At 46.5% G+C, this 20237-nt stretch overlaps 1 protein-coding gene across 1 annotated transcript in view; it reads left to right on the forward strand.

The window, feature by feature from the left end:
• nr6a1b (nuclear receptor subfamily 6, group A, member 1b) overlaps positions 1–15839 on the forward strand; it is a 102156-nt gene extending 86317 nt beyond the window's left edge. The window contains 8 exon segments of the mRNA XM_048258471.1: positions 870–1100; positions 4719–4774; positions 6716–6882; positions 8342–8563; positions 10339–10593; positions 11366–11487; positions 12139–12291; positions 13298–15839. Of these exon segments, the coding sequence (XP_048114428.1) occupies positions 870–1100; positions 4719–4774; positions 6716–6882; positions 8342–8563; positions 10339–10593; positions 11366–11487; positions 12139–12291; positions 13298–13449 (1358 nt within the window). The 3' untranslated portion in view covers positions 13450–15839.
• Positions 15840–20237: the final 4398 nt, after the last annotated feature.

Consider the following 20237-nt stretch of genomic DNA (forward strand, 5'->3'; position numbering starts at 1 on the left):
CCTTAAGGGCAGGAGCTGCTGCTTGTGTCGTGGCATTTCTAGGTGCCACCCCTGGGGGCCTTGCGGGCAGTAATCCGGAGGGAAATGTGCAACGTGCCAACGTGGCTGCTCATGTGAAAATGCTCGCAGTGTTGTGAGCAGCCACATGAAATGTGGAACGAGCAAAAAGAAGGGAAAAAAACAGCAGTTGACAGCTGAATTCTTGCAGATTCACACTTGCACGTAAACGATCATGGCAAATACACACATTGGGGTTTGTGTGTCTGTGTGTGTGTGTGTGTGTGTGTGTGTGTGGTGGCATGAAGGGTTGCTGCAGCTTTCCTCTTCCACTCCTCTCCTCTCCTCTTGCTCTCCCCTCTGGCCCTGGGCCCCATGCGCCCCCCTCATGCCTCACTCTCCCCAGCGCCCGTGTCCAGGGGCGAGCGCGAGATGCCAGGCAGCGTGCCGCTCAGCCTGATTCTGTCGCCGCGCTGTGCCCGCCATCTCCTCGCTCTCCCCCGATCCAATGTGACAGCCCATCCCCCCCCTTCGCCCAGAGCGACTCGGCCAGCGTCGGCACAAAATGGAGGCAAAGGCAGGGCAGCAGAGCAGAGGAGGGGGCTGGTGGAGAGGGCAGGATTGGAGAGGATGGGGGAATGCAGCCCCAGCAAGCGCCTGCTCTGGGTTAGACTGGGGTGACTCATTTTGGTGCTCACTGTGATGCCTGATGGCTATATGTGGGTATACATGCCACTCAATGGTGTTATCGTGTACTAAATGCCTCTGTATCTTTTCTCATTTGTCTTGATTTCTTTCTTCTCTCTCTATCCTCCTCTCTCTCTCTCTTTCTGTACCCTCTGCTCTTCCTCCTCTCTTTTGGTCTCCCTCAGATGATCAGGCTGACCAGCGCTCCTGCCTCATCTGCGGTGACCGCGCCACCGGCCTGCACTATGGCATCATCTCCTGCGAGGGCTGCAAGGGCTTCTTCAAGCGCAGCATCTGCAACAAGCGCGTGTACCGCTGCAGCCGCGACAAGAACTGTGAGATGTCGCGCAAGCAGCGCAACCGCTGCCAGTACTGCCGCCTGCTCAAGTGCCTGCAGATGGGCATGAACCGCAAAGGTAAGGCCGTTCGGAAGTCATTCTTTTAAAGCGTGGCCTAAAATCATCCAGTGTACAATCATCGAGCTAAAAGCCATTTTCCAAAGCCATCATTTGTTAGTCAAGTAAGTCACAGTTTGTCAAAAATATTTTGACATAGAAGGTATGGGAGGTGTAGTTGATTTGAAAAAAAAAACAGTAGTCATCAGTGGTCATCTACTTTCTGCTGAAAGCATGTCAGATTAGAGTCGTGCTGTGGGACTACAGGAAGTGTTGAGAAGCCTGCAGCAGCAAACAGCAGGACACATGTAGGCTATCAGCACGCAGCACAGATTACATCACAGGTTCGTCCAGAGGAGGACAGATGTCACCAGGCATCACGCCAAATCCTCAAATAAGGCATTATTCTTTACCTGATGGGCCCATCTACGGGCAGATCCTCCAGGTGTGTGTGTGTGTGTGTGTGTGTGTGTGTGTGTGGGTCTTAATTCGGAAGAGGATTATGATGCAGCCTGACAGGTGTTGGCCTGGATAAATCTAAACTACACACACCTGAGAGGGCTTGGTTGTGGGTGGCAGTCAGTCACATTTAATCTACTCGATTGGATGATCCTAGACCCCTGACGCCACACACACACACACACACACACACACACAGACACACTCAAATCACATGGTCTTTCTCATTTTCTGAAACTCAGGTTGACATCAGTTCCGCTGTCTGTCACAGAGGCTCATTGAAAGGGACACTGCTTGTGATCCTTTCCTGTCCTCTATCTTACACACACACACACACAGACTCACAGATACACACACGTGTACTGATAAATTTTGCATCCCACCTTTTATAGTAACTTAGATAACATCTGATTCCTCGCATGAAATGTTTGATCAAACATTGATAAAATAAAAACATTGCATAGATCAATCCGATAAGCAAAACCCCTCCTTTTTCTCGGGTGGCAAGATTGCCCTCCATGTGACTGCACAGATCAGCCTGAGCTCCACACAGTCTTCCATCTGTCCACCTCCGCAGCGATTTCAGGCCTCACTCCGCATGTTCTGGCCTGTCATCTCCAGGCCCGCTGTGGGCACTGACGGTCCGCCGGTTGACGCACCTCATCAACGCCGACAGGTGCGTCTCGGCTGCGGAGAGGCGCCAATCCGACACGCCGCTCTCTGTAATCCGAATTTCACCCTCCATCTCAGTGCCTGGCCCAACCAACAGCACGCTCCCTCAGGCCTGATTAACTGAAAATGAAATGTAAAGAAATGGCCCAGCAGCTTCATATATTTAAAAGATGCGGTTCTTGCATCATGAGTTGCTCTACATGGAACTAAAAAGGGGTAGCATAGAAAAAAGGAGAAAGAGGGAGAGGAAAGAGGAAGATGCAGGGAGAGAGAGAGATGTGTGATATGTAAAGTTTTCGATAGTGATCAGGCATCTATGCCTGCAGAGTAATGGAAGAGGGTGCCACCCCTACCCCCACCCCTATCAAATCAGGACACAACATCTGAGCGTGCATGCGTCCCATATCAGATATGAACACAAACTCACTCACATGCACTAACAGCAGGTACCCATCCCAGTCGTCTCCAGAGGCGAGGCAACAAACTTAATCCACTTAAGGTGTGAACGCTACAATTAAAAGACAACGACCATGGTGTACTTACACCAGTGGTACATCGAGCTACCTGTCTTTCAAGGTTGGATGTAGTGCAGGCATGCCAGGGATGCGTGTGGCTGAGAGATTCCAAGCCCGTGGGAAGTTCCCCTTTTGTGGTTGTTGTTGAACTAGTAAACAAACTGCCAGTGCTGTTCTCTGTTGAGGCAGTTTAAACCACTGCAGCATTGCCCCTTGAGAGGACAGGCATTCCCGTAGGACACACACACTCTCTCTCTCACACACTCTCTCTCCACACACACACACAAACACACACACATATAGACACAAACACATACACATACAGATATGCAAACATGTGTGCGTTTGTGGGAATTTCTGCCCTGATTTTTTCAGTCAATTCGCATGGCCTACGGCTCCCCCCAGAGGCCAGAGCAGGGATTGAAGAAATGTGATGCCCCATTTTCTCACCTCTGTTATTTGATCAGATTACCTCCCATGTTATAATCCACAACCACATTCAGTCAACACATCTACAATATGCAGTTTCAGTGACTCAAATAAATCACCACCAACCAAAAGGACTGGTCACCATGTATTAATCTGATATTCAACCAGTGACATTAACTAAAGGTAGTTTCCCAGGAAGTGTGAGAGAATGCAAATAGGATATACATATTCCAAAGATAATTATTAATATTAAACAACACTCACACCTTATTCCCTCCCATTTTTGTGAGATTTTTGAGGTGTTCTATCTTAAAAAAAAAAAAAAAACTAGATGCTAGAGGCTAGATTTGACCCAATCTGGCCAGAGTTGCAGCACCATGACTTTTTCGGTTCCAACGTGGTCCCCTTAGATGAAATGCTAGTTTCAACCTTTAAAATTCTCCATGTGTACCTCATCAGAATAACTTGATGTTGAGTGAGTCTATGAAGAGGGTAGGGTAATGCAAACAAATTTGTTATCTGGGACACCCACCCTTTATGCTGACAACCTGATTCAAAAATATGTTTCTGCTATTTCTCCATGTGTGAATACTCCCAGGAAAAACTGCTGATACCTCTGATTTTAAATAGCATTGAATGGTTTTTGCATGAGAATGTAAACATAGTCCTTAAGCCTAAGTCTTTATTAAATGGTGTAATAAAGACATATTTATAAATAAATATTTATAAAATGGCAAAATGAAAGTGTAGGTAGATGTCTGATGTCCTGATAGTGGATTGGGTGCAGTGTCTGGATCTGATTATGATGCTCTCTGGCTCACCCTGCTGACGTATAGCTGCATTACATCTATCTGACACAGGGTTACATAGTACATATAGTATAGTATATAGTACAGATATTGGGACAATACTAACCATCGAAAAGTGGGCACAACGTAAGTAAGAGCTCGATGCATACTAGCAGTGTACTGATGGAAGTATGCAGTTTGAGACTCAGTCAAGGCCTCCAGATTTCTACACAAGTCCCATAGATGTTATGATGTCAAATTGAAAATTTAAAGGTGTGCCCTATATGTTAATAAACAGTTACTTGGAGGATTTCAGTATTAGAATCCACATATTATGTAGGTCCATTCAATGTAATGCAAGTTTGTATGTGTGGTCATCTGCATAGTCAGTTTTCAACACTAGAGGGAGCTGTGCCTATACTGATGACGTGGGCTCCATCAATAGTTTCTGCAAGAGCTTTTTTCTCCTCATGATCTAAGCAGCAATGATGGAGGTTGTGGATCTGGAAGGGTTATGAATATTACTCTGAAGAATTGTTAAGAATATGTTTTTGAAATTGGGTCGAAAAAGAGGGTCATTCCATACTCACCTCAATTTCCTGAGTGAAACTCCTTTTATTTGATGCTTTGTATGCTGGATGAACTGATCATATATCATATTTTGATCTGATTCATAACGATACCCGTCTCTCTCTCTCCCTCTCCTTCTGTTCATCCTTCACTCTACTCCTGTTCTCCATGCATTCTGTTTGCTTTCCCTTCTTTACCACTTCCAGCTATCAGGGAGGATGGGATGCCAGGTGGAAGAAACAAAAGCATTGGGCCAGTACAGGTAAGCTCTGCTCCCACCCACCATATCTCCAGCCCCCTCCTCCCTCCTCGCCTTATCCCTCCGTCAATTCACTTCACCTCCAATTAAGTATCCCTCTCGCCCCCCCCCCCCCCCCCTAACCTCCTTTCAGGCAGCGCGACAAAGTGCAAGCGCAGAGATGGACAAACATGTCTTCTAAAAGAGCACGTCACACATTCTTTGGGAAATGGATTTGAAGTGTCTGGGCTGTATGAGGGTTTTGTGCCGAGCTCTACAGCGCTCTTCTTGTCTCTCCGCTCGGTCTTCTTCTGGCCACGAGTGGTGTCTGACGGCAGCGAGCGCCGAGACAAAAAGAGAAGTAATAAAGTGTGTGTGTGTGTGTGTGTTTGATTTGTATTTTTTCGACGGAGCTTGTGTGGCCTTCAGAGACAGCGATGAAGGCCACGTTGATTGATCAGATCAATGCGGAGGCCTTTGATAGAGGGAAAAACCAGGCAGCACAGTGCTTTGCTTTCGCAGCCCCCACCACCCCCCCCCCCTCCCACCCCACCCGCCTCTTGCCTGCTCGTCCAAGCCTCCAACATGCTTGCAGCATTCTCAGTGGCTTTGTTGTCAGTCATCTGCACAATGTTATCCATTAATGGCCAAGTTATGTATGATTTCGACAAGTGTAACACTTTATTTACCTCTCCCCACTGCTCTGACCTCATTCTCCCCCTCGATGGCGGCAATGAGATGCGCCAGTCTCGTGTTCTTAAAACTGCCTGACATCATTCCACAGTGCTCACGATACCACACATTATGCCCCCGCCGTTAAAAAATATGTCAACAGAATGGCTTTTTAGATAACATTCCCCACATAAAGCTTTGGCAAACAAGCCGAAGCATTCAGATGGGCCTCGCGGCGCTTTGCTTTGCTTCGCCTCGCTCAAACCGTGTCCTTGCATCGTTGCTTAATAAAAAAAAAAGAAAAGAAAAAAGCACTCGGAGACAAAGACGCGCTGGCCCTTGCCTGTTCCTTATTATCCGCGGCCCGAGTTAACTCATTAGTCTTAATCTTCATTCTGCCTGCCTGCGCATTGAGAAAGTAATCAGACGCCTTTCAGCGCAGAGAATAGAGCAGAGGGAAGCAAGAGAAAGTGTGTGTGGTAGAGGCGGCAGGGCAGGGTTCAGCGCCCCGTGCACCCCCCCACACACACACACACACACACACACACACACACACACACACACACAAGCCCTACCGCTTGCCCACACACTCTCACTCTCATACACACACTCTCTCTCTCTCTCTCTCTCTCCCCTCTCTCTCTCTCTCTCTCTCTCTCTCTCTCTTCCTTTAGTATCCTCTTTATTAATGGTTTTATTTATTCTCCTGCTTATTTCTAATGAGACTCCTCTCCTCTCCACTCTAACATCCCTACAAATACTTGTGGCTGTGTATTGATTGTCTGCCAGTTATCGATTGCTTGTGAAAGATGCTCCATGCCACCACGTGGTACAATGAACCAAAACCCCATGGGGGGGAGGCAGCCAAAATGCCCTACCTCATCCAGGACCCCCCTGAGTAGCCAAAATGCCCTACCTCATCCAGGACCCCCCTGTTCAACATTAGCCAAAATGCCCTACCTCATCCAGGACCCCCCTGAGTAGCCAAAATGCCCTACCTCATCCAGGACCCCCCTGTTCAACATTAAATTCAGACGGAATAATGGCAGTAAACAACAACTCACCACAGCTGATAGAATAATCAGTGCTCTTTAAAAAAGAAGCAAGGCTAGAATAGCCAGTGCTCAGTAAAAAAGTAGGTTTTGCCCTCCCAGGCATATTGTGTTTTAAAATGGAGAAAAGCAGCTGGCTTAATTGTTTTTTTTGTGTTGAATAGTGCAATGTCTGTCTGGGTAAGTGATTGGGAAATACAGCCAGATTAACCTCTGCCTCCTCTTCCTCCCCTTGTCATAGATCTCGCACGAGGAGATTGAGCGCATCATGACTGGTCAGGAGTTCAAGGAGGAAGCCGGCCTGGCGGAACACACCTGGAGCAATAACGGAGACAGCGACCACAGCTCCCCTGACAACGGCGTCTCCGAGGGCAACCATCCCTCCCCCATCTCTACCTTGTCCTCCAGGTAAGGAGCTGAGGTGGCTGTGGGAAATGAAAAAACATATTAACAGACAGAAAATGGTGCAAAGCAAGAGCATTCAGATGCTTTCAGCAGCAATGAGTAATATCTTCCTGTGTGGGCTTGTGAAAGGCTTCCTCATTGTCCTTTTGTTGCAGTCTGAACGGTCAAATAGAAACTTATGGAAAGGAAAAGCGCAGGAGAAAAAGTCAAAAGGAGACTGAAGAGGATTGCGCAATTCTCTAGACACACTTAGAAACTTACGTTCATACTTGTTCAGTTCAAATTCTGTAAACAGATAAAGCATGAGAAATGAATGAAGCCTTACTATATTCCCTTCTGTGGGAGAAAGGACAATTTAGACAAAAATAGTCCATTTTTTGTGCCAATGTGCCATTTTGTATAGTTTGGCTGTGGTTTTGGGCTCATAGCTGGGCCACAAAGCACAGAGACAAGTCACGCTGCGCTGTGAGACCACGCACGTGCACCTTGGCCTCAGCAGGGCTCCTCACCCAATGCCAAATTCACACCACACCCATAAACCAGCAGCGCCTCGGAGCTGACACCGCAACCAAAGAATTCTGGAAAAACCTTGTCGCCTTTTGTGGCGTCTGCCAGTCAGAATGTGTGTTGCTGCGGAAACCAAGGCGCGTAGTGGTGTGTTTTTCGTTCCTGCAGTGGCGTGCGGCGATAAGCACCGCGGCGAACGGGCCGCCACCTCTGAGAGAGCCTGTCTCAGGGTCACCTCTCCTGTGCTCAGTGACTCGTTTGGGTGGAGGTAGCGTGGACAGCAACACCCTCCACCCTCACCATGTCCAGTACATGCCGAAGTCTGCAGCTCCCACTTCACCCTTTCTCTTTCGCATTGTTTTTCTCACATGAATGCGTCTGTACATGTGAATCTCAACAGTACATCAGCCGAGGAACACCAACAAAACTGACTCTGCAGAAGTGGAGGACAGCTTCTTGACACATTGTTTTAAACAACAATAGATGGCAACTTCAGTCATAACACTGCTGAATTGAACGTCCTATCCATAAATTGTCCTTGTATGCCACTGCGTATGTGCTCAGTGGAGAAAACGGCTGCTCACAGTTGTTATGCCTTCTGCATCATGCTTTCATTCACAATGTACTTGCTGCCACATCACTGACTGCACATATGGGTTCGATAGATTAATTAATTACAGATCAATACCCTTCTCTTATCACAGTGCACTTTCTCTCTCTTTCTTTTTCTCATTGAGCAGCAATACAGAGAAAGGTTCAATAGATGAGTTATAAAAGCCAGCTCCGTAACCATTCCCTAACCACAGTGTAACAGCCCAATCCAGCCACTGAAATCCCTTTTAGCCAGCCAGCAGATGTTGTTTATTTTCTGTTTTGCTTCAGTGTTATAGAGAAACGTATTTAATGTGTTGGTTCATGGATTCATGGATTCTCTCTCTCCCTCTCGGCCCCTTAGCCGCTCGCTGGAGATGAACGGCTACTCTGCCTACAGGGACCAGTATGCGGGCACTTATTGCTCCCCCTCCTACCAGTTCCTCCCGCACCTTTTTTAGGCAGCACGCAGGCAGGCCTGCTGCCTCCTGCCGGGCCTGTATCCCCAGTCCCAGACCCTGGTGTCCCAGCTGGTGGCCGCAGAGGACCTGGCACCACTAGCCACACCCATGCTGATCGAGGAAGGGTGAGATGATGATGATGCTGCTGCTGCTGTCTTTGTGTGTGGGGCAACATGGCATTTACCACCAAAGCATTATTTAAACAAAGATATCACCTGGTTTTTCATTTGTGGCCTGGGCAAATGTGCGTTTTTTAAGATGTGTATGGTCTGGGGAAGAATACCATAAACTAAGGAAATTCCTGTTTACCACGGAATAAAGATTCTTGTTGTTTCAAGCCAAAGGCTTTCATTCAGCTGAATCACTGTCAGAGTCATTACATTAGTTAGCATTTAAATCAAATTAATGGATATTTCTATTTCATCCAATTGATTTGGCTGCTATTGAAGCTTTGAATGCCTAACACATTGTGCTGGGATGATGTAGTTGGGCTCCTGTACTCCATGCGTGTCATGGGAAGTGGCGCTGGCTGTGCATCGGTTGTGTCCCAGGCTTGCATTCTCCTCTCATTCTCCTCTCACATTCTCCTCTCGCATTCTCTCTCATTTCTCTCCATTTCTCCTCTCTTCTTCTTTCCACTCTTCATCACTCTCTCTCCTGTCCCTTACTCCCTCACTTTCTCATTACCCTCCCCTATTTAATTTTCTTCTATATACATCTCCTCTCCTCTCTTCTCCTGTTCCCTTCTCTCCTCTCCTCTCCTCTCCTCTCCTCTCTTCTCCTGTTCCCCTCCTCTCCTCTCCTCTCCTCTCTCTCTCCTGTTCCCTTCTCTCCTCTCCTCTCCTCTCCTCTCCTGTTCCCTCTCTCTCTCCTGTTCCCCTCTCTCTCCTCCCTATTCCCTTCTCTCCTCTCCTCTCCCTGTTCCCTTCTCCTCTCTCTGTTCCCTTCTCTCCTTTCCTCTCCCTCTCCTGCCTCCTTCTCTCCCTCTCCTCTCTCCTGTTCCCTTCTCTGCCTCTCCCTCTCCCTCTGTTCTCTCACATTTCTCCTCTGCATTCTCCTCTCACATTCTCCTCTCACATTCTCCTCTCACATTCTCCTCTCTTCTTCTTTCCACTCTTCATCACTCTCTCTCTCCTGTCCCTTACTCCCTCACTTTCTCATTACCCTCCCCTATTTAATTTTCTTCTATATACATCTCCTCTCCTCTCCTCTCCTCTCCTGTTCCCTCCTCTCCTCTCCTCTCCTCTCCTCTCTTCTCTGTTCCCTTCTCTCCTCTCCTCTCTTCTCCTGTTCCCTTCTCTCCTCTCTCTCTCCTCTCCTCTCCTCTCCCTCTCTTCTCCTGTTCCCTCCTCTCCTCTCTTCTCCTGTTCCCTTCTCTCCTCTCCTCTCCTGTTCCCTTCTCTCCTCTCCTCTCCTCTCCTGTTCCCTTCTCTCCCTCTCCTCTCCCTCTCCTGTTCCCTTCTCTCTCCTCTCCTCTCCTCTCCTCTCCTCTCCTGTTCCTTCTCTCCTTTCCCTCTCCTCTCCTCTCTTCTCCTGTTTCCCTTCTCTCCTCTCCTCTCCCTGTTCCCTTCTCTCCTTTCCTCTCCTCTCCTCTCCTCTCCTGTTCCCTTCTCTCCTTTCCTCCTCTCCTCTCCTCTCTGTTCCCTTCTCTCCTCTCTCCTCTCCTGTTCCCTTCTCTCCTCTCCCTCCTCTCTCCTCTCCTGTTCCCTTCTCTCCTCTCCTCTCCTGTTCCCTTCTCTCCTCTCCTTCTCTCTCTCCTCTCCTCTCCTGTTCCCTTCTCTCCTTTCCTCTCTCCCTCTCCTCTCCTCTCCTGTTCCCTTCTCTCCTCTCCTTCTCTCCTCTCCTGTTCCCCTCTTCTCCTTTCTTACCTTTTCCTCTCCTCTCCTACTCCTGCTCTCAGGTACCGTGTGACTCAGGTGGAGCTCTTTGCGCTGCTGTGCCGCCTGGCGGACGAGCTGCTCTTCCGGCAGATCTCGTGGATCAAGCAGCTGCCGTTCTTCTGCGAGCTGCCCATCGAGGACTACACGCGGCTGCTCAGCGCCACCTGGCAGGAGCTCATCCTGCTGGCCAGCCTCACCATCTACAGCCCGCAGATCTTCGGAGACCTGGCCCACATCACCACCAAGTACACGCCCACCGACGAGGAGCTGCAAGGGTCAGTCAGGATGCGCGCACGCACACACACACACACACTCACGTGCACACACACACAGACATACACTCACGTGCACACACACACACATGTGCATACACCCGCGCATACACACACACACACAAACGCACACACACACACGCGCACACACACACACGTGCATACACACAAACACACACACACACATGCATGCACACACACACACACACACACACACACACACACACACAGTATGTCATGAGCTAGTGCAATGAAGACCAGCATGCCAGAAAACGATAAACATACTACTTAAAAGTCTGCACACTTGTCTAATCTTTTCCTTTTTTGTGTTTTATTTTGTCATGCTGTCTTCTTTAGATGAAGGTCGAAATTTTGTACAGCATGACAAAATAAAACCAAGAAAAACACTTGAAGTATGCAGACTTTTTAGTATTTACTGTTTTTTGACAGTTTGTGATGTGCACAATGATGTCCCTAAACTAAACTTTGGGTTCACTTCAGCAGCCATAACATACTAACTGTTTATATTTAAGTAGATGAATGTGTCATGATGAAAGCTTTTTTTTTTAAGTTTACAAGGTATTATAGAGTGACGTATTTGCCCTTAGGTAGACTTGAACAATTTTGTACTAGCCCAATCCAGGCAATGAAAGCCCTTTTTCAGCCAGCCAGCAGATGTTTATTTTCTATTTTGCTTCAATGTTAAAGAGAAACGTCCTATTGATGTATTGGTTCATTGATGGGCAGTTTAATTGGATATTGATTATTGACTCAGGTTTGGCGAGGACAGCATGGAGGTGATGGAAAGGCTCATCTACTTCTTCCGCAAGTTCCACCAGCTGAAGATCAGCAACGAGGAATACGCCTGCATGAAAGCCATCAACTTCCTCAACCAAGGTAGCCCTCGGCCGCCCAGCACTCAAACAAGACCCACACAGAGCAGCCAGTCAGCAGCGCTGTGGAGATTCACATCCATGTGACCCTTTTAGGTCACATCCACGTGACCCTTTTAGGCTAGCACAGATCTGGAAGTCATGTACTGTACATTCTTAAAAAGTCCTGCTCCTAGCCTTGGGATGCTTTTTGCTTAGGTACAAGTAATCAGCAGTTGACAATTTCAAACATTTACTGTGTGTGTCTATATATATATATATATATATATATATATATATATATATATATATATATATATATATATATATATATATATATATATATATATATATATATATATATATATATATATACATATACATATACATACACACACACACACACACACACACACACACACATACACATACACACACACATACACACACACAGACCCCAAGCCTATGTGGGGGGGAGCCTGGTTAAGATGACATGACATGAACTGACTGAATGAATGAATGAATGACTGAACGAACAAAGTGACCAGGCAGTACTCACAAACTCCACTGCTGTCACCTGTATGGGGGCCACATTAAATTGTTAGGCCCGTCATAATGAGTCTCCCTTGGCTGCTCAGTAACCCTGTGTTTACTGGATGTGTTTTTGTCCAAGCAGACATCGCCGGTCTGACCAACGCAGGCCAGGTGGAGCAGTTGAACAAGCGCTACTGGTACGTGTGCCAGGACCTGACCGAGAGCAAGTACCCACACCAGCCCAAGCGCTTCCCTGAGATCATGATGTGTCTGCCAGAGATCCGCTGCATCGCAGGTGAGCTGCCATAGCCAGGCCACAGCCTCACACACACACACACACACACACACAGGGTCCAATTACAATCCAAATAGAACCACAGGAGATGTCCATGTCCTGTCAAGTCCAGTGATATAAAGTGCTTTGGTGACATTGTTGATGATGGCAATATTGTCTCATGGCTTCATAAAGGGCCAACAAAGAGTCACAAAATAATCACGTCTATGTAACTTGACAGATTGAACACAGAACACGGGTAACTCACAAGAGAAATAAGTAGAATGTTCATCATCAACAAATTCAAAGGAAATTGCCTAATAATAGAATAATTAATCAGTATGACAGGAATTAAATAATAAAACAGGGTAAAATGAGGAACCATTAAAGGAATAATAACGATACAAACTTGTCAGTAAAAGAGTAAAAGGAGAACCAAGTACAATGATTAAGAAGTTAGTTACAGTAAAACTTCTAGTACAAAGCCTTGTCAAAAATTTGTTTTCAATCTAGCCTTGGACTGTCTTGTTATACCAGAAGTTGAAATTGTTTAAATAAGAATGTCACATCATGATAAACTGTCATGCCATCAAATATTATGAGACACATATTTTGTTTAGGCTGTCATTTGACACTCTTTTATGAGCTTGTTAGGAGAAATGTTTGGCCGCATGTTCCAGTAATGAGTATCCAAGTATCCTAAGGCTGAACACTTCAGTTTAACCCCATAAGGCTGCAGTTTTAGTCCTATGAGTTTTAGTCCTATGAGTCCTGTTACTTCAGGCCTGCTACTATACTAGTCCTTTACTATAATGGCCCAGCTTATGACAAAGCCTTCCTCTGTCTACGAGGCCTGTGTGATGTGGTGTGACTGTGTTACTTGCAGCTATTCAGAATGTCAATCTTCAGAATGTCTATCTTCTTCTCATTCATTTGACTCCATGCTGATGATGAGACAGAACTGGTTGATGAGGGCGAGTGGAGACTCTGTGGCCTCTCTGACCATGTCCTGTTCCCGTATGTCTAGGTAAGATGGTCAACGTCCCCCTGGACCAGCTCCCTCTGCTGTTCAAAGCCGTCCTCCACTCCTGCAAGTCCAACGCGAGCAATCTCAGCACAGTGTCCTCCCCCGGCCTGACCACTCGAGCCGCTCCTGGAAACGGAGCCACGCCTCCTTAAACCTACCGTCGAATAGGAGGAGAGAGAGCCGCAGAGGAGGGAGGCGCAATGCTGACAAGCCACCTCCCTCCCTTGCGGCCCAGTGTGGGAATGTGCCGAGCAGCTGTTGTGTTTTTTCTTTCTCTCTCTCTCCTTCATCATTTGTTTTTAAAAACAATGTTGTTTTTGTCCTCTATATCTATTTATTACACGACAGAGATGAATGTATGATTCTCTATGCTGTGCACATGCTTCTGTTCCAGAATGCACAAAACAATGCAAGTCACAGTGCAGTTTACCGCAAGTCTGTTAAATCAAATGTTGACAGCATAGACAGTATTTCTCTTTTTTCACCCAGATTAGTTCTGGCCGATATTCTCTCTCAAAATTTTTTTAATTCTCATGATTGGTGATGCGTGGGCAGGAATGAACTACATTTTAGCCAAATATACTACCTCAGTTGTTACATGTTCAGGTGCTGATTGCCGTATTTACCTGTGTAGAATTTTCCACATATTTGGAGTTGGTGCATAAACGACAGCACCTTGTCATCATTTTTTTTTAATCAAGCAGTTTAGCTTTGTTTATGGACTTTATATGCAATATATATATATATATATATATATATATATATATATCAAGCATATATCAAGAGACATTGAGTATTCACTGTTCTCTTTCTCATTTCCGAGTGCTAGTTTAATTTAAAGAGAACAATACAGGTATTTTCTACAGTCCCACGTAAAGAAATCCTGTGCAAGGGAGTGGATGGTATCAAGTATTGTTTTCTTTCTACGATGGAAAGGGGCTCTGGAAGGACTCTGTGAATTTGACCACTAACTAGTCGATTGGGAACAAACATACGAGTCCTGTGACTGTTTGGCCAGTAGACTGTGGCCCAGTAAGCCACCTTAACGTGTGCCAGTTGCCGGAGAGACAAGAAAGTGCAATACGCACAGTGTGAGAACGAACTAAACAACCCCATGACTGATACAGTAGGAGGGACAGATGGATGCTGACGTGCTAGGTATCGCTACACCCAGCCGTGTTCAAACATGCTTCTTTTGGTAAGGATCCTTTCAGAACCACCACCACCCCCCATTCTGACTGTGCTCTGTGTGTGTGTGTGTGTGTGTACGCATCCGTGTGTCTGTATCTGTGTGCGTGCGTGCAAACACACTTGTGTGTGTGTGGGTGTGTGTGTGTGTGTGTCGTGCAGGCTTCCAAACACATCAGCCAAAGGGTTCCAGTTGGCGTCTGTAAGGACCTCTCTGGTCTTCTCTCTCATGGGTCCCTGAAGACTTGTGTTTTAAACAGGGTAAAAGCAAGTGTATTGTACTGTGTTAAGAAAGAATTCTCAGGAATCACTATTGTTGAAGTACATATAGAATTGAGTAGTTTTAGGTCCTGGGGACATTGTACGTTCCCAGTAGTGGATATTTTTTTTGTATTTTTTCCCCCTGGGATATCTGTGATTTGGGTGGGGTTCTATTTTCTTGGTGTGTGTGGAGGATTTGAGATATTAAGTGCTAACTTCCAAAAAAAGAGGACAAATCGTCGACCGTTTCTGCTGTGTGTGCCTGGACTGGTTTGAAGGCATTATAATCTTAAATGGTGCTACATTATGCAAGTTAGATTAGTAGATTACTGGGTGCACCACCACTAAGAGACAGGTGCTCTAAAACCCAGCCAGGACGATCAAGGAGCACATCCAAACGTGGGTGACGAGCGAGGTTGAACTGACTGACACATTTGCATTTGACCAGTTTATTGTTTTCTGCCTCTGCCTGAAAACATTCCAAGTATTGCTTTGAAAAAAAAAAATTTGTATTTCTTGTGTCTCTAAATGTTTACATATTTGCACCAGACAATGATTCTAAAGTGAAGTAACTGTGCCAGATTGGAAGGTTCTGCTATGCTGTGCATGTCCACCACTCAGCAGTGGCCTTCAGGGCTGCGTAGACGCCGTGGCCAGGCTCTTGAAGTGCCTCCATTGTGCTACTATGCTAACCGTGCAGCCATACGTATGTATTGGTCTTCTCGTTCATCATTATGTTTTGCTGTCCTTTTTAAAAGAATATGTTGAGTTGGATTGTATTTTTGTCCTCTTCTATTGATGATCATTGTGAATGTTACATTTCTGATTTTTAAAAACAATGTGTAATTTTTTTTATCTGTGTTCAAGCGAGGGATGACTTTTTTAAGGGTCTGTTCTGTTGCCATAGTTCATGGGCAATGTGAAATCCATTTTTGATTGGAAATGGCAAATACCACTCCATTTTCTAGGGGGCCGTGCCTCTGTCAATATAAATACTTTTGTTTTGGTTTATTGTAATCTCCACATCAGGTCTGCAGTGGGGGTTTTGTTTGATTGATAGGTGATGTCTGTCTCCAGACTCAGACACTCAGGGATGCAGACATGGCCTCAGACACAAATGGGCCCACAGACACAAATGGGCATGGCCATTCTCTCTCTCTCTCTGTCTCTCTCTCTCTCACCAGACAAAATGGGCAGAGTGCTCAGCCTGTGACATTCTCTCTCTCTCTCTCTCTCTCTCTCTCTCTCTCTCTCTCTCTCTCTCTCTCTCTCTCTCTCTCTCTCTCTCTCTCTCTCTCACAATAGGAGCTTGGGGTTATTTTTCATTTTCAGTCTCCTTCGATCTGCCTCTCACTGTGTTTGTTTTTTTTTTTATTATTATTATTATTTGATTTAATTTTCACATATTCTCCTGAAAGATGAACTACTGAAAACATAATCTGAGGAATGGGATGTTTCATCAGCCACTGCGCTGATGGGTGAATGGATGGACATTCACAGATGCGTTAACATTTTGAGGTCATATCTTTAACAGGAGATTCATTCATGGCTGAGTGTTAAAAAAAAAAAAAAAAAGCGGCCATCAGATTTGAGGAGGTAGAAATTGATAGCCATTCTGAGGATTAGCTAGGCATAATGCATCTTTAGTCACCCCTTTTCCAATTTCCCAAGAAACTGGTGTAGTTGTAATTGCCATAAATGTAGCGCTGGCATTGATTGGATCTTCAGTGGCTATTGTCGGGAGTTAAAAAAGTATTCAAGGGACTTGGATTATACATCTCATTCTGTGAATTTGATAACATTGTGTTGTGCAGTGAGTCTTGAATGGTCAATGAGTAAGTAATTGATTAGTGTCATGGCCAATAAAATGCCAGAAGACCTCTATCAGATACTTTCAATGATATCTTATCACTTTCACGAGTCAAGTGATGATGTAGATTGGTGTGGGACACCATCTTGTCCATGATGCTCCCAGTCACCTGGTTATCCCCAGCAGCCTCAGCTTTGCCTCTCTCTCTCTCTCTCTCTCTCTCTCTCTCTTCTCTATTTCTTTCTCTCTCTCTCTCTCTCTCTCCTCTCTTTATTTCTTTCTCTCTGCTCTCTCTCTCTCTCTCTCTCTCTCTCTCTCTCTCTCTGCTCTCTAACTGGGACTACCTGTGGCAGTGTGACCAAGAAATGTTCACCGCATGTTTAGAATGTTAACTTGATGCAAAATAAATGTGAATCTTATGCAACTCAATTCAAACTGCCTCTGCCTTATTCTCTCATTCTCCATTTGTTGCGCTCCACGCTGCGAATGTGTAACCACTACCAGTACTAAATCAGAAGAGGCTCTGAATGGACGTACTGCCTGCCCTTATCAGAGTTTGTCAGCAGATTTTGTAGTACCTTCTTCCAACCAGCCATGAACTTCGGCCCCTGTTGTTTTCTGGGCTCCCCGACACTTCTCTCTTTGATTCGGGCCGTGTCTAAACAGAGACCTTCTCATCCCTGATCGCCAGCCCAATTAGAAAGCCCGGTGTTTATTTTAAGCTGTGAGTGAGCCTGGGTCTAACAAATGCCTGGCAGCGAAGGTCATTAGCCCCTAGCAAGCCTGAACCCCCACCCCCACCACCCCAGAGCCGCTATTTACCTTGCGATAAAGCACTCTCCATCACCATCACATCCACCGGCTCCAAATACAAAGTGGGGCTGCTGAGTCAGCAGGGTATATCAGCCAGGCAGCTGCATCCCTCTGCTCACCTCAGCCCCTTATCATCCTCCTATGGATGTCGAGTCGAGAGGTGAAGTCTGTTTTTAGCCAGAATCGAGTCCTCTCTCACATCGGGGCCTCCCACTCCAGATGAAGGACAAATGACCTCCACGAGCACTGCAAATGAACTGGAAGAATGATCCAAGGATACGAGGAGTGGGGTGGCGGAGTGTACTTTGACGCGAGCGCGCTGTGGTTTGTTATGGTGTATCATTACGTAATGATGAAATGTCCCTCTCTTCTTGCCTTACTTCCTCTCATAGCTGTGGCCAGGGATTTGCCCTGGGACACAATACGCTCTGACCTTCTGCCTGGCCGTGCAGAGGAAGCGCTCTCTCTTCCGTCTCTGAAAGGCGCTCAAGTGCCTAGCGACCACCTCTCTATTTATGGGCTTCCTCCGATGCAGGCCAAAGGGAAGTGGTCCAGTATTTGGGATGTCCTTGGCTACTGTCCCAGGAACCAACGTTACCCCCTTCCTACTGCACATAAAATGAACTGGATAAAATAGTGTGCGGTCTTATTTCACATGTCCAGCTTGTCCTACATTGTTTTTTTTTCTGTATGGCTGAGCAGCCTTATAGTCTGCTGCCCATGGTTCTGCATGTGCAGTACATTTCCCCGAGTTCAAAGCATTTCATGGAAACAAAACAATAACATGCTTCTATTTACCTCACAAACAATGTTACAAGAACCTCCATAGGCCTGTGCAGGCAGTGTCTTTGTTACAAGCTGAATATCCTGTATTGATTGCGGATGAAAAAAAATACCTACTGTCTCACAAGAAATGAATGCCAACATAAGTCTTTAATTTCCATTTAACTGGAGAAGTTGTATTATTAACTAAAGAGTAAAATTACTTTTATGAAGTGAAGACCTGCCGGCTATTCTTCAGACAGTCCCAGGGAATAATAAATCCAGAGAACAGCTGAGTCTTTAGTAAGCACCAGGCAGGCTGATTACATACACAAACACTGGGTGACAGTCATTTATATATACCAAACCATCTAAACATATTAAGACTGTCCATTCTGGAGAGGGCACTAGCAGTGGTATGCCTCCACGGGTGAGGAATAATATTGTGACTGAGATTAGGGTTCAGATGGTGACCCCCGACTAAGCACTTTCCTTAAAAGGGCTTGTCGGGGCCCTCTGCTGACCGAAGGGTACCACTGCAATCAGGGGGCCCACACACTACGCCTCATACATACAGTCAAATACTCAAATACAGTAATCTTATCTGGACAAAATGTCCAACATCCCAAAGAGATGGGTCAGATAAGAGGCCTAACAGTGATTTAAGAGAGAGAGTGGGGAGAGGGGATGAAATGACCTTCACTTCATCTGACTTGAAAAGTGAGATGGACTTTGTCCCTCCTCCCCCACACACACACACACACACACACAGCACTCCTCATCCCAAAGCATGTTAGCTTATTGACCCGGCGCACGTCCACTAACTGATATCTTTCACATTACTGCCAGAGGGAACACAAACATGGCTAGACTCCAAGATGCCACTTGACATATTACTGTTGTTGTAAGCGAATGCATTTTCTCCCCTGTCAATACGCGGAGCATGTTTGTTGACGGGTCAGAAATGAGGAGCTTTGTGAGGAGCTGTGATTTAGAGTTGTAGAGTTTTGTGTGTGTGTGTGTGTGGGTGGGGGGGGAGGGGGGGGATTGTTGTTGTCTTTTTTTCCTGCTCTGATCCAAGGTTCTACGGGGTTGCGCGGGGTGAAGCGCACCCACGTCACGCCGGGGCCGGGCTCAGGGCCGGGGCGGCAGCCTTGCCTCTCCGCTGACCCCCAGCACACACCGTATCTGCAGCCCCCCTGCACACACTGCCACACGGGCGCACGGCGTCGGCAGAGAGAGGGCAGGAGATGGAGAGAGAGAGAGGAAAGGAGATGGAGAAAGAGAGATGGAGAAAGAGATGGAGAGAGAGAGAGGGCAGGAGATGGAGAAAGAGAGAGGAGAGAGATGGATAGAACAGGGGTGCATAAAGGGACAAGAGTCAAGATAGAGAGAGAGGGGAGAAAGAGAGGGAGTGGGGAAAGTAGAAAGAAAAGAAAGAGAGAGAGAGATGGAGAAAGAGAGAGAGAGGGCAGGAGGAGATGGAGAGAGAAAGAAAGAGAGAGAGAGATGGGCATGAGGGGGGCAGAGAGAGACGCATTAATAAGGAGGGAGAGGAGACCAAGGTGGACACAGAGAAAAGAGAGGGATAGAGCCAGGGAAGGGTGAAGAGAGGGAGAGATTGCTGGAAAGGGTAGAGAGGTACAGTGAAAGGAAGAAAGAGCAGAGGTGATAAGTGGAGTAAGCTGGGAGCTCTGTCCTAGGAATGCAAGTGTGCAAGGCTACATCCATCTGAGCACACGGCAGGACAGGGCAGTGGATGAGCTGGAGGAGGAGGATGGACAGAGGAGGGGTGGGGGCAGCATCATTTGGCAGTCTTCATGATAACTGTCAGGGTTACTGCCACAGACAGATGGCTAGAGACAAGGGCCTATGCCTGTACTGGTACCTGTCTGTGTGTGTGTGTGTGTGTGTGTGTGTGTGTTTTTTGTGTGTGTGTGTGTGACTGTGTGTGTGTGTGTATGTCTGTGTGTGTGTGTGGGTGAGAAAGTGAGTGTGTGAGCGTGTGTGTTCCCTAAAAGGGGTAATGATAGCCACACCTGAATGAGACACACTCCAGGAGCGTGGCAGAGAGCAGAGAAGACATGCTTAACTGAAGGGCAGAGA

The sequence above is a fragment of the Alosa alosa genome, chromosome 12 (genome assembly GCF_017589495.1).
Source record: "Alosa alosa isolate M-15738 ecotype Scorff River chromosome 12, AALO_Geno_1.1, whole genome shotgun sequence".
Taxonomy (NCBI): Eukaryota; Metazoa; Chordata; class Actinopteri; order Clupeiformes; family Clupeidae; genus Alosa; species Alosa alosa.